Source organism: Morone saxatilis, unplaced genomic scaffold, assembly GCF_004916995.1.
Source record: "Morone saxatilis isolate NCDOM2014 unplaced genomic scaffold, NCSU_SB_2.0 Contig16, whole genome shotgun sequence".
Lineage (NCBI taxonomy): Eukaryota > Metazoa > Chordata > Actinopteri > Moronidae > Morone > Morone saxatilis.
The window spans coordinates 28169043-28184617 of record NW_023339718.1 but is presented as its reverse complement, the minus strand read 5'-3'; the positions used below and the strand labels follow the sequence as shown (position 1 = coordinate 28184617).

The following is a 15575-nucleotide window of genomic DNA, read 5'->3' as shown; positions in this document are numbered from 1 at the left end:
TAGAAGCAGGAAAAATGGGCAGCGTGAGGATTTGAGCGACTTTGACAAGGGCCAAATTGTGATGGCTAGACGACTGGGTCAGAGCATCTCCAAAACTGCAGCTCTTGCAGTGGTTACTACCTATCAAAAGTGGTCCAAACAAGGAAAAGCGGTGAACCGGTGACAGGGTCATGGGCGGTCAAGGCTTCCTGATGCTGGCCTGTGTGGTCTGATCCACCAGACGAGCTACTGTAGCTCAAATTGCCCGAAAAAGTTAATTCTGGTTCTGATAGCGAGGTGTCAGAACATAGAGTGCATGATCGGTGTACATATATATACATATATGTACATACATATATACACATAGAGATACATATATATATATATATATATTTGATGAAAAATATACAATAACCCCAGACCCATACTTTAGGTGGCAAAATGAATTCTGCTCAGGTGCCAAAATATCCTGTTCCAGCCCTGAAATGTCATATCATGGTGATATTTGACTGTGTGTTCAACTCTCCTCGGCGTCTTCAATTAGGGAGTTGAACAGAAGTAGATAAACAGTTGGCTTGCCCTGTGATGCTGCATTAATCGTTCATTTCATGGGTTAAAAGAGCAATGTCAATGAGGAGGAGAAATTCTCATCCCATTATCGGCTTGGAGGTGCAAAGTGAACGCATCAGCAATGAAGCCAAGCATGAAAATGATTACTGCACTACTAGAGTCTCAGATTATCCACATTGTTCCAATTGCAAACTCCTCTTCTCTAAGCAGCTGAGGGATTAACTGAAGACTACTGTTAGACTCTTCTACCTTGTCCACCATTTCTCATTGTCATAATGATAAATGGCCTGATGAGATAGTTTGTGCTGACAAAGGGCCTCCATCCTCAGTCTTTTATTTCTTATATCTCTTTCAGGGAATCAGAGAGACAAATGCATCACCCTCAGTATTGAAAGCACATAAATCTTGCTTTAGGAGGCCTGTCTCTCCTCAGATTCTGTCAGACAAAGGCAGAGGCTTCTATTTATTACCTCAATCTTTGTTTGGTTGGCTACTGTGTCTTCACAAAAATAATAGTTTTATAGATCAGCACAGATACACATTATAATCAGTGGTAATAAAGATAAAGCTAAAAGGAGAGGGTGGAGGCTGAGGATCTCTAGTGCTGGCTTTGTATTATATCACACTTTTCCCAGCCTTTAGCTGTAGTTCATACATATCCAATGAAATTGTTTTTGCATAAAAAATATATGCACCCAGTTTTACATGCAAACACTATCAATATCTGTTTTAATCACAATTCATGCCTACAGTTTTTATCTCAGTTTGAAGCTGGCACATTTCCTCTGCCTTCAGTGTATGAAAGGGTACAACAGTGAACTGTGGCTCAGAGGAAGAGTGGGTCGTCCACTAATGGGAAGGTTGTTGGTTTGATCACTGGCTCCTCCCGCCACATGTCGAAGTATCCTTGAGCAAGATACTGAACCCCGAATTGCTCCTGATGCTGTGCAGCGGTGTGTGAATGTGTATGAATGTGTTAGTTTGAGTGGTCTGAAGACTAGAAAGGCACTATACAAGTACAGCATTTACCATTTACCATTTAAAAGTGACATGTAGTGTTAATGACTAGAAAGGTAAGTGCAGTCAATTTACCATAAACTGAAAAGGTGCAGTGGACATCAAAATGTAGAATATAAAGACAACAACATCATGTCTGGCAGTATGATAAGTGGTTTAAAAACCATTTGTAAAAGTAGGAGTTCAAATAAAAACTAAATTAAAAGCAAATCAAGTGTGTATTGGAGAGAGTATGGGGGTTAATGTAGTATGTGGGTTCCCTAGCTTGGAGTTCACAATCCTAATGGTTTGGAGGAAGAGACTTCTGTGTCTGTTGTCATACCAGGCAGTGATTATTCCTGCTATGAAGATTTAAACATCACCACTGTGGAATGACTGTAGAGTCTTTGGAGACATCCTAAATTTTCTCAGTTGTTTGAGGTGAAAAAGGTCCTGCATTGTCAGTTCAGAAATGAGTTTTGAAAAATCAGCTTTATCTTTAAGGTTTTGTCAGGTTTACACATTTACATTCTTTAATTGTGAAAACTGCCCTGATTCCACTCAGTCAAAATTTACTCGTCTACATAATGACAAAGTATGATAAGTACAATCTTTTATTTCTTTGACTGTTAGTTTAGGCCAGCTCACAAACTGCATGCTTTGTTTTAGATCTGTTCTTTACAGAGCCAACAGAGGTGCAACGGTAAGCGTACTGACTCATTTCTGGTTTACTTCCTGCTCTGTGTACACTGTTTGGTGCTGTAGCTCTGTCCAGTGAACGCTAAATATAAATTTGTTTTACTCGTTACAGCGGTTATTTACCCACTTAACATTTAAACGTAGACTAGTTCTACCTAAACACTAAGAGCTACTTCTTTCTTTTAGTGACTTTTCGCTATTTTCCAAGTTTTCACTGCCTCTTTTACTGATAATGGTACATGTATTAAGTGTAGTTTATTTACTGCGCTGGAGGCGAGGCTCAGTGAACTAGAAGCACGGCCGTAAAGATGAAATAATTTTTTGGGTATAAATCAGCCTGTCCTGCCTGTTTCTTCCACAAAGACTAATGTTGAGGCACTGCAGCTTCACACTTACTGCTGGTATTGTCTTGTGAACATCAATCTTTTGTTTTAATAGTGTCTCATTCGTTTACATGCCAGCACCGCGAAATGAAGCCGTAATTACTAGCCCTAATTGATGTGGTTTTACCACCTCAAACGATACTTCAGAGCCCTCCTCCCCCCTCACTGTAGAGGCCCCACTGCTGTTGTTTGCACTATATTTCTGCAGCTATTGATCGCTATTATGGTAAATCCAATGGGCACAATGGAACTCTATCAGCAAAATGCAGGTTAATTATCTCAGGGTCAACCACTTTAGAATCTTCACAAAGAGCCGGCTGTTCTCTCTTTATTGCTCAGCATTAAATTGCAAATACAAATTATTATCTGAGCTCCATTATTTTGCTAATAAGGGGGCAGGTTGGCAGTCATTAATAGAAGATGACCTCCCATTTTCCACAGATTGTATTTGCAAAGTTTTAAACATGTCAGGAGTAATTTATCCCTGGTTCTGTTGTTTTTCTTTTCCCACGTTAATTACTTTTTTTTTTAATTTCACGCCTGACATGTATATTTTGTCAACATTAGGAGCAGCTTTTTAAGGATGCTGTCTTACATAAATAAATTAAATTAAAGAGTTTGCATATTACATATTTCTATGTTCAAAGTTCACCTCAAGAGATTATTTCATCATGTCATACAAATAAAACGTTTACAATGAATTAAGCAGTTTACTGTGGATGCACACATAAGACATTAGAAACTTTTTTTGAAAGTTATATCTCCTGTTGTTAACAGAGCTGTCAGACATTTGACTAGCTTGAGATAAATTGGCCTAATAAGAAGGTGCAGAAATCTATTGATGCGAGCAACCAAAGTTAATGGAATTGATTGTGGATATTGTGTTTGCTTTCTGCAGGGACTCCAGTGAATCGGATTCCTATCATGGCCAAGCAGGTGTTGGATCTCTACATGCTCTACAAGCTCGTCACAGAAAAAGGCGGCTTAGTGGAAGTCATCAATAAGAAAATATGGCGTGAGATCACCAAAGGCCTTAACCTCCCTACCTCCATTACCAGTGCAGCATTCACTCTCCGAACACAGTGAGTACAAGCACAGTTGATAACCACTGATAACCACCACTTACACTTACCAGGCCAGCCACAAGTGTTCCATTAATGAGATACTCAGTTGTTCACATGTAACTAGCTTGTTTGTCAAGACTCTTTTGCTTTAATTCATCTGCTATGGTTAAAATCTTTCATTTGTTAAAATGTTTTCTTTAAATGCCTATCAAAGGCTTATTTTATTACGTGTGTCCAGACAAGTGAAAAGCCCAGTCACCTTTATTTTGTGCAGTAGTGATATATGTGGTCTTTACCTGCCAATCCTTGCTGTGATTCATGTCATTATAGAATTGTAGATGGCTAGGCATTTAGTATGAAGCCTCAGTGTTGTTTGATTGACAGTGTTTTGTACATGATTTCTCACCTCACAGTCCCATTTATTATTATTATTACTATGTTATTATTAAATAAAATATTAATTTTTTTATTGATATTTCATATTATATTCATTGTATTACAATGACAGTACAGAGCAATTGATAAACTGTACATTTAACCCAATAGTGAACACAAGAACTGCAAGAAGTTTGTGTAAAACAAGTGATTTGGGTAACATTTGGGTAGACTACTTCCTGTGGATATTGTGTTTTCCCAATATCTTAGGAACTTTTTATACGATTCTCTTTTAAAAATAAATAAATAAATATATAATACGGACAGTCATACATACTTAACAGGTTCACCTTTTTTTGTCAAATTCAGTGTTTTCTTCTTATTGTATGTCAAAATAATGACTTTGTAATAATGACAAAGTTTTCCTACACCCCTTAAAATCAAGAAGGCCTCGTAACCGCATGTGAAGCTTTGGTGGCCCCTAGTGGGAGTCCCTACCCCCAGGTTGGGAACCACTCTTTAAATGCAAGAGAGTTTCAATATCTGGATATCCAAGATCTGTGATCCATGATTGTTTGGAACAGGGTCAAAGGCTCTAAAGGACCATTTTAATCATTGACAGACTTATTATTTGCTATGTTATAATGACCACTTTTAAATGTTAGTGTGACGCTCAGTATACTATAGTCAAAATTTAGGCAGTTGGTCAAGATCGCTTTGGAATCAAAATGCCCCTTTGCTACATATATGTTTACAGGTATATTAATTGGTTAGATTTGGTGGTGTTAACATACTGCAGCCATAGCATTGTGTTTGCATGCACTTAAATAAACAGGTTACTGAGAAACCAGGTTACATGGCTAATCAAAGAACATGTCACATCGTATTTACCTTGTTACTAGATCCACGTTCATGCAGCACATAAGTAATCAGACTGGAAGAAACTAGAACAATTAAAGTGCTACGGTGCTGGTTTGTTTATTACACATTGCCCTGCAGCACTAATGTGTCTCAATTTAACAAATACTCCGATATTTAGACTTCTTGAGGCTTAGTTAGTTTCAGTGTTCAGCTGAAATCATTTTAAATATGAGTAACACATCACTATGTGAAATTTTTTGTCCTTTTATCCCCCCACTCAACATTGTTACTCTCCCTGTATGCAGTGTTTTGGTTACCCCTATACTTGACAGAGATATGTGTTCTCCCATGTACATGATGTTTAATAAATCAGCCTTCTGGAGAAAGCTGACTTTAGCCTGCTTACTTCAGATCCTATTTATCATTGAAGGCAGACTAAAGCCCTGTACTTTTGAGTTATGATGTGGACAGAGGAACTATGTGAGATAGAGCATTGTTATCATGTGTAAATTGTGCACAAAACCAACATTTTTGAAATGCAAATGAAACCTATTTCATTTGAATTGAATTACTAGCAAAAGTATATCGTTTAATTTTATAAAAACATTTAAAAAAAAAATGTTGTGGGACTGTTTCTTCAATCTTACTCCCGCCCCGCAAAAATGTATTGATTGACAACATGTGACAGAGTGACAAAAAGCCGATTTAATCATTGAATTATTCCCTGTAGGTATATGAAGTACCTCTACCCCTATGAATGTGAAAAGCGGGGACTGAGCTCCCCTGGTGAGCTTCAGGCCGCTATCGACAGCAACCGGCGGGAAGGCCGCCGGCAGAGCTACGGCTCTGCCATCTTCAATTACTCTCCCGTGGGCACCCCCACCCTCCTGTCATCTCCAAAGATACAGATGTCCCACCTATCTATGCCCACTCACAACAGTGGTCATATCTCCCAGGTGCCTGTCATCAAGAAAGGTAACACAAGATACGAGACACAACATTTTAAGACATGACACATTAAAACAATAAAATGCATGGCTCAAGAGGTAGAGCGGTCTTAACTGGAAGGTTCCTGGTTTGATCCCTGGCTTTTTTAGATAGTGTCCTTGAACAAGACACTTAACCCCTAAATGCTCCTGAGCCGGTTGACACCAGCCAAAAACTGCAGTTCCTCGAATGGCCACTTAAGGCTGACTCCAAAAGTGAAGTGAAATAAACATGTTTACAGCCTGGTGTAATCTCTACGGAGAATTCATGACAACTGTACGGGGGGTACATTTTTTTATGACTCACCCCTTTAATTTAGCTTAAAGTTATGCATAATTAAGGGGTGGCTCTTTGAGTAACAGGTGGGTGCTGTTACCAGTGGCTGACCACATTTCGTTCAGTCCGCCCACATTCCACCTCTTTGCCATTTTTGGATTTTGCCGGGAGCCAGTGGAATCAGGCACAACGAATATGGCGATGGCTGGAGCTAACCTCACTGAGCTTTAAACGGGCTCTTCAGAAACTGACGTCACAGAGACTACATCCATTATTTATCCTACTATTATCTATCTCTGTGGTACACTGACTCAATTTTATGCTTGAGATTGAAATCATGTGAACATCTGCAGGAAGTTTCACCCATTGTATGTTAACTATCAACAGTTGCAAAAATAAATAAAGCAGAAGAATGATGCATATGACATGACTTTGTACTGATGGAATGTTGCTGTGTAAATGTGCATTGTAAAGAATATACCATGCAATTATTATTAAAACTGTCATATATTTTAGAATTTATGCCAGATGGCAAGATAACATATGACAAGCATGGGTACAATACTATTGCAGAAAATATGTATTTTGGGCAATCTAACCGGTTAACAACAGTCTGGTGGAAAATAATATTAGAAAAGAGTTTGGTCATGAAGCAAAAAACAGGTCAGATCCTAAACATCTTTAGAATTTCTAAAGAATTATTAATTTGCTCCATATGAATACTTTGTCAAAGATTGCACATGATCACAACATCTTTTTGAGAAATTGTTGCATGATTACAGAGCAACTTAAGAAGAAGTGAGTGTGTTTGCATGTCAGAAATTAATTTCACAATACTGCCCCATTTCTATCCATTCATACTCATGCAACTCTTGCGGGCAGTATGTTTATTTCCCCCAAAGAGGAAACAAGAGGACTTCCTCATATCAGCACTTCTACTAATGCACCACAAAGAGCATGGGAGCTCTTTTATTCCTCAAGGGAAAAAAGTGGCTGACTGATCTGTGTAGTGTGCCATGGAGATATCAGCCATATCTAAAGCACAAGTTATTTTAGTCTTGTTATTGCAGTTAATGCCAGGTTAAATTATTTAATAAGATCCATTATTTTAATTAAGAAATGATATATATTTGAAATCAGCCAGCATCATGTGGGCCTAGCATGAGGATCAAGGAAATATTGCAAATGTATTTACCACTATACAACACAGGGTTGTACAACCAATTGTATGTTTGCAGTTCCTTCATGCTACAAACGATAATTACATTTATATTAGATTAACATAAAATAAAATAAAACTACGGTATATATACACTAATATATACACATATACACATACACACGTATACACCCAGGAAATAATTCTGCAGTGCATCTTTTGAATTTGTGTCAGGAGTAATGAAAACAGCAACAACAAGACAGTGATGATAATATGGTTTTCTCTTCACACAAGAACTTTGACTGCTTTTGAGACCAAGCATTATTGATTTAAATAATCCTCTTGCACTCTGTAGGCCCAGAACACAGTCCACCCTCCCAATCATGATATAAAACCCTTCATTTCAAACAAATTAGAAAAATGAACACCAAAGAACTACCTAAAATGACAAAACCATCTTTGAAAAAATCTACTACTGTACAAGTAACTAGTAGTGGCCTTTAGAAAAAAACCTGACCAGAAAGCAAAAATGTTGGAATGAAGACAAGCTGTCAAGATGTAAAACTGTGTCCTGTGAATATTTCAAATCTACATCTCTTTCTTAATGCATGTCACATTTTTGTAGTACAATGTGTTTATACCAAGTGTAAACCATTAACCTGTATATCTTGATTCATATTTGATCAGCACTGTCTAATTTGACAGCATTGCGCTGGACGGACTCACTCTAAATTGGACCATAATTTACTAAACATCAAGCTGTACGGAAGAAGACTTGAAACTAGCGATTAAGACCATAAAGTCATTAGGAAACTGTTTACTGAGCTAATTAAACAAGTGAGAAGTCAGGTAACATCTCCAGAAGACTGCATGGTATAATTGTGTTATTGCAGCCCAGACTTGTGTTTAGAGACAAATATATACAAGATATACTTACTTAACAGTCCTTTACTCTCCAGAGGAGCCTATGATGGCCAGCTGCCTGCCCAGCCGAGGGGCCCTCTCTATGTTACCCAGCAGCCATCGCGCAGCAGCTGTGGCCGCCCAAGCAGTAGCAGCCCAGGCAGCAGCGGCTGTCCAGGTAGCAGCCTTGGAGCAGCTCAGAGAGAAGCTGGAGAGCAGTGAACCACCAGAAAAGAAGATGATGTTTGTGGCAGAGGAGCAGCAGAGGATTGTGCAGCACGCCCTGCAGCAGAACCTGCTGGCAATGACCACCCAGCTGCCCCTTAATATCAAACTCAACAACAGAGGTGAGCCACTCACAGGAGGTTTGAGTACACTGATCTGTGTGAAGTTAATATGTTCTCTTTGTGTTCTCTAGTTGTAATATTGGTGAGTGAATTTGTTTCCGTTTCTGATTAGCAGTTAGGGGGGTTTTGGGCTATGCATGAAAAGTATTTCACAACCTTTATTGTATACCCCTGGGAAAAAATACAGGTGACCACAATGGTGGTCAAAAGTGCAGTCCATTTATTATATAATAGGCTTAAAAAAAGTTAGTAACAGGATGAGATTCTTCAGGTTTGAAGCTCAGTATGGTGCTGTTTGCATGTAAGAGTGTATTGTCTATTTGTCATGTACAGTAGCCAAATGGGGAAAAAAAACAGTAAGACTTTTCTCCATGCTATAATGCCATCTGTGTCACCTTCCTTACACTTTACACACTTCATAGGCAATAAAGTGTTCCCAAGTTTATTCCTACACAGTCTGATGATATACAATATTTTTCCTGAAAAGACCCAAACCAACAGTGAATATATTTTACTAACAAGTGTTGGGTGCGATATTCCTCCATTACCATGAACACACACGTTTATTTTGATTAAATCCCACATACGTCATCCTACTGCCCCGAATACTCACTAGCACACCAAATGTGGATTAATGAAATGCTCAAGGTTTTAGGTGCCAGCTGTTTTAGGAAATTAATTAACCTTTTAAAAAAAATGGAACTATATATTTGTTAGGTTTTTTTAAAGATTTATGTCTTCATTAGTAACCAATCGTTGGGGCTGAGTGCTACAGACAGGGAAGTCAGAAAGTATTATGAGATGGACTAAGACATTGTTGGTTTTGTTTTTTTCATGGGATGTAAGATAAGATGTACCTTTATTGATCTTATCTTATCTTATAGAAAAGGCTGGCATTATTTTAACAACAGTGAAAGACTCACAGTGTGGTCCAAAAGATAGAACTATCAGCCCCATAGATGTTATGAAGAAGCAGTTCTTCTCGACCACAGGCAGAAATCAGCTTGTCATGAGTAAAAATGCCTGTATTGCTGGGCTTTGGCTGCAGCCAGCACAGCTCATGATATGCCATACGTCACATATGACTTAATGATAGAGGCTAAAGGAAGAATAAGGGGCCTATCTGCTCAAGTGATATCATTTCTGTCTGCATCACTGCCTCTCTCATATTAGTCATAATAGCAGGCTTTGCACTTGATATGTGACGGAAAAATGAGTTAAAATCTTTCTCAGGTTAATTCCCACACTGGTCGTCTGGCTCTGGCCCTCACACAGAAACACGTCATTTAAAGATTACATCCAAACACTATTATTTGTCTCCACCTTGATGCACATAGACAGATAAATTTGTGTTTACAGATGGTTTGATATTACAGCAGCTTACTGAGATTATTGTGTGTGTGTGTCTGTGTAATGTTTGTCCATTTTCCTAAAACATTACTGTTATTTAAGAACCAGTCACATTTATTCAGCCAAGTTTTCCAACTGTATGCATCTATAGGATTCATCCATAACTGCCGCGCACAAATGGCTGTAACATCTTTTGACAGTTCTTTTTCCCCAGAACTCTTTAATAAAGGTCTCCTTATCCTGTCACTCACTGAATTATCACCAATACTCCACCAGGACGCTCCTCTTGCTTTTTCTGTTCCCTTTCTAAATGCTCATATTGAGTTTTTCTCTCTCTCGTTCTCTGCCTCCTCTCTTGACAGATGATAGACAAGAGACCGCATTGAACCTGTCTACCAGCGGCATTAGCAGCATCAACATGTCAATAGAAATAAATGGAGTTGTCTACACAGGTAAATAGAGGGGCCGTTTGCTGATGTAATTGCAGGCAGGAAATTCAATAAGTTATAGCAGCACCCTGGTGCTTAGTCCTCTACGCAATTTGATGTCTTCGCTATAAAATCCATCGTAATGAAGTGGCAGTCCAATAGAGTTAAAAAAGTTAAATATCTCAGAATTGGGCCTGTGGATTTGAGGTCGATAGGGCTTATTGTCTTATGTTCCTGCCTAGAGTGTGTGTATGTGTGGGTGTGTAGGTAGGTAGCTCGTGTCTTGAGGTAATTACTGCCTCTCTGCTTTAACATAGGCCATTCATGTCAGGGTATAAGCCTGGTGGCTGTCACATCATATCTGAGCTCTTTCTCCGAGAGCCAGTGTTCAGTCAGAGTGTTGACTTGCTCATCCTGCCACAAGCTGAAACTCACTTTAATCTGTTTTTGGGTCTGTAGATGAGCATGCTGAAATATAACAGTTATTGATGTTAGATGACTCTTGACTGTCTTTGTATTATCTATATAATACTACAGGTACTGTAGAATTTAGATGTCTTAAATTCAAAGGTACAAAAGGTATTTACTAGTTTTAATACCACATTTTTATTGGTTTATTTGGTTTATTTATGTCTTTTTGTCAGAATTATTAACTTCAGTTCAATTTTCTTAGTATAGCACTAAATCATAAGTTCTCAGAATACTTCAAATACAGCAGGCACAGACCATATTCCTTATAAAGTTTATTCACTCTCTTCAGCAGGTAAATCAGAAGTTTTGATCGCTTGTTAAACAAAGCTAGCATAGTCATGTCAAGTCAAGTCAGTTTTACTTATACAGCCTTTACAATCTGCACAAAATACAACAAAAATAGAGAAGTCTCAGGAGGAGAAATAGAAGGTATCTATTTTCCAGGACAGACAAATATGCAATAGATCATATTTACAGAGTAGCCAGTAATACCAGTTGTAATATACAGAATTATGATATAAAACATTATAAAATTGTAGCTGTAGTCAGAATTGACACTATTACATTTAAGCCACCATGTATTTAAAATTCTTGCTTTCTTTGTAATTATTCTATCAGAATCCATTTTTGTTTGTGAAAACATGAAACAGTGCAGTCTAATGTGTTTTTTCAGCCTATTCATCACAGTGTCCCTTGGGGGGTGGTTTAACTATGCATATGAGTAATTAATTTTTGACTAGTAAGAATAACAGTGGAAATGTTACCTTGTCATTTCAGATATCAACAATTTTATGTTGCAGATATAATTAATTAGAATTGTAATTGTAATTACATTATGAATAAATCAATTTGGAATTATAATATGTCAGAATTAAATGTTCAAATAGAAGTCAATGGTAAACGTTAAGATTAAGATTAAAATTAAGATACAGTAAACATTTCCACTAGAAAGAAATTAATTGTTGATATCAAGAATAAACATTTTTTAATAGTGAGTGTCGATGGCTTTAATTCAAATATCTATTTGTTTGCAGTTGTTGATATTATTAGATAATGCTGCAATTACCACTATTAAATATTAAAAGGGCTTGCCATAGAGCTGTACTGGTTAAAAGTGAGGTGGACAACTGAAAAACATGGCTGAAAAGCATTCTGTGTAGACCAGCAGTAAGATAAAGCAATGTCAGATCTATGAGGTAGTGGGAACATCAGTCATTGTTTGAGGTAAACATAGGAGGGGGGACCTGAGCTTTTCTGAATATGTGGAGGTTGTGTGTTCAAATAAAAATAAGGTATGCACTTTATTACCATGCAATGGTAACACATTAGGTTTTCTTATTACACTGTATTTAATGGAAAATAATGGCTGCATGGAAGGTATAAAAAAGACAATGGTGGGCAGTAGTGTAAAGTAAATTACATAAAAAAGCACTGGCATGGTCCTTTAAGAACTGATGCCAGGACAGTGTGGAGTTTATGGCTGACTTGATGCTTGTTTCACAGGAGTCCTGTTTGCTCGTCAGTCAGCCATAGCAGCAATGACAGGACACCATGGGAGACACAGTAACTGTCAGACTCAGGGAAAGAAGAGTCCCACACAGTTCCAGCCCTCCTGTTCCTCCTCATCCTCCTCCTCTTCCTCAGTCCACGGGCACAGAAACTCCTCCCCCTGAGTTTCACCCTCACTTCCTCTTTTCACCTCATCATAGAGGATCCATTCTCTTCTCAAAACCACAAAGCAGTTGACATCATCATCAGATAAACTGCAGTTGTTTTTGAAGGTGGTTTCTCTCTCCATCCACTTGATCAGATTCATTGTAGGTCAGCTAACAACAGATTGAGATGCAGCAAATTTGTATTTACAAACAGAAATCTTTACCAAAGAGATCTGCCCACCCCCTTATCCCTGCTCCTTCTGCTCTGAATTAGCAATGTGTTTCGAGGACATTTAATCTTTGTGTGTTACCATTGTTTTTCATGTCTTCAAAGGTGTCAGTTCAGTGTGGAACAGTTGAAAAGCATGGTTGTCCACCTTAAGGTGCAACCTGGATGAACCCAAATGAAGACTTCCTCCTGTGCATCAATCAAAAGATGAACAATTAACCTTAAGCAAGAAATTACAGTTGTTGATGATGTTTGAAGGATTTCTGACAGACCTCAGAAACTCACTGTTTACAGCAGATACCAAAGAAGAAAACAAATCTATGCTGATTTATCACATCCAGCATTTACACTGATCTTAAACGCCAATGATCAAACCTAAAGATTTTAGCAGGAATACAAACAGACAAAGCACATCTGATGGAAATCATCATGTATTGTATAGAAGCTGTCAGACTGCTGAGTCAGTATGGTCTCATCAGAGACTTGTGACAAGTGACAAGCAAAGGAGCCAAGCAAACAAGGTTAAAGTTAACACATAGCTCTATTCACTTCTAACAAACAGTGTGTCTCAGTCCCATATTGTATAGTAATACTGTATATATGTAAGTTATCAAGATCACATTAACCACACATCACTCCAACCCATTCAGCCCAGAGTCCCAGATCCTGGCCCAGGTGGGATTTTTTTATTGAACTTTAGTGGTCAAGTACCAAAAATGATAATGTATCAAATTACTCCAAAGTAGCTGTACAATTAATAACCTAAATGTTCTAAACTATAAATGAATGTTGATAGCACACAGTATACAAGAAATTGTGGAAATGCACATGTGCACAGTCAACTAAGCTGAGCTCAGAACGCCACTGGAAATTAGAGATCATAGTTATATTACTTACACTTCAGAGAACCATGTTTTTTTTTTGTGTGTTTTTTATTTATTTATTACATTATTCCAGACACGAACTGGCAGACACCAAGATTGCACCCATTCATTCATAAACTTTACATTCAGATTATGTCACACACAAATAAACAAACAAAAAAAAGGTTTTCCAGGCTCAGGTAAGAAAATACATGAAAATGTTTTATTTGTTTAAACAAATATTACATTTTTATATATATATAGTATACAGTATACAGATATTGGTGGTATAAGAGGAAGAATTTTGGGCTGCTGGAGACTTTTTTTAATGCAGTACTGATGTTGGCCACAGGGATATATTGGCAGCAAGGCTACTTGCATTTTGGGACATAAAAAAAAACATTCAAACAATTTTTTGACACAGTAAGGATTAGTTTATAATATGAATTTGGGACACAATTATTATCTCCTGCAACAAAATGATAATGCCTTTGGCCAGACCTTTCTCTAGATGTAGCGCAGCGCTAAAACACAGTGTGGAGAAGGGTCTGGCAATGCGAGATCACAAGAACACATTGTTTTCATCATAGAATAAATTATTATTATAAACAAGCTTGTTAGTCAAGTCCACAGAATATCTTTCTTGAAAAGAGAAAGATTGACAATCTTGTTCTCTCTGCCTTCTAGAGTGTACAAAGACAGTGACAGGTTCAACTGACGTAATGATAAGCATTGTTCCAGTCCAATGCTTTCCTCATTCATGATCGTAAATATTGCAATCAACATCATTGCTCCACTGGTTGCGGTCAGACATACTTACAAAAGTATGTCAGAGCTGCATCACATGCGATTGCATTGTTCTTTAAAGAAATTGACTAAAGCCAGGACCACTACCATGTAGAAACAGTGGCGTTAGTTAACATAATATAGCAAAAAGCTGATTTGATATTGGCTAACAAAGTCTGGGGAAAAAAATATTCAACAGAGTCCTCACATGGCATTGAATTGTTAGAGAAATGACTGTGAAAGGGAAGAATAGAGCACTTCAGCGTGTAGGCAGTAGGTGAACAAAAATACAGGAGATGACAGCAGGACATACAAAGACGTGAAGCCTATAGGAAATCACACTGTAGGTTTATATTGTGAATAGTGTTGTTTTTTTAATGCACTTGTGTGTAACATCAAAGAGGTTCTTTAATTTTTCTCTTTTTTTCCCTCTGCTTTCATGAAGATATTAACTATTTTCTTTATTGTTAGGGAAAATTGGAACCAATTGGAAGATTTATGGATTTTTATTAAGTCTGTTAAAGCATTTAATTGCAGATTTTATTTATTATGTTTTATATTCGATCCTGCAAACCATGCATTCAGCTCCACCATTTTATTTGCAAACCATTTATAAAAGTTTTCTTAAATGCAGATACCTCACCAGTCTACTTGTATATAGTCATAGTAAAGTATAAATACAAGATATACCTCATAAATTTCATTTATTTGTATTGTACAGCCACTTGAAAATCAATGTTTTACTTCAACAGATCACTGGATTTCTTTTCTTTTTTCATATTTTGTATGGTTATACCAAAGGGAATATTTTATTGATACACATCTACCTCATTTGTTATAGAATGTGCCAAAAAGCATGTCCACAATCTTAATTGCCAGTATATTAATGGCATTTCATATCCATGTATTTGTGTGAACACAAAATGCTTTTCAGTCAAAGAATAAACAATAGATTATGCTAGAGATTTGAAGTGCTTTTTATGTTTGGTGTTGTGCCGGCACAACAAAACAGCCTTATGTGAGACACAGTAGGGATGCTTATCAAAACAAATCCAATCTGCAAGAAAACATGAACATAAAGAGGAAGACAGCACTTTGTAACAACAGATGCCAATGACTTATTTTAAATTTGTCCTGTCAGCAATGTGGCCCACTCACTACATATGTTAATCACACTTTGAAAACCGCATTTAG

At 37.5% G+C, this 15575-nt stretch overlaps 1 protein-coding gene across 1 annotated transcript in view; it reads left to right on the top strand.

Annotated features, from left to right (window-relative positions):
* The window catches only part of arid3c (AT rich interactive domain 3C (BRIGHT-like)), a 47742-nt gene extending 35221 nt beyond the window's left edge, over positions 1-12521 (top strand). The window contains exons 5-9 of the mRNA XM_035658739.1: positions 3526-3709; positions 5658-5902; positions 8294-8599; positions 10312-10401; positions 12352-12521. Of these exons, the coding sequence (XP_035514632.1) occupies positions 3526-3709; positions 5658-5902; positions 8294-8599; positions 10312-10401; positions 12352-12521 (995 nt within the window). The remainder of the gene's footprint in view (positions 1-3525; positions 3710-5657; positions 5903-8293; positions 8600-10311; positions 10402-12351) is intronic.
* The last annotated feature ends 3054 nt before the right edge of the window (positions 12522-15575 follow it).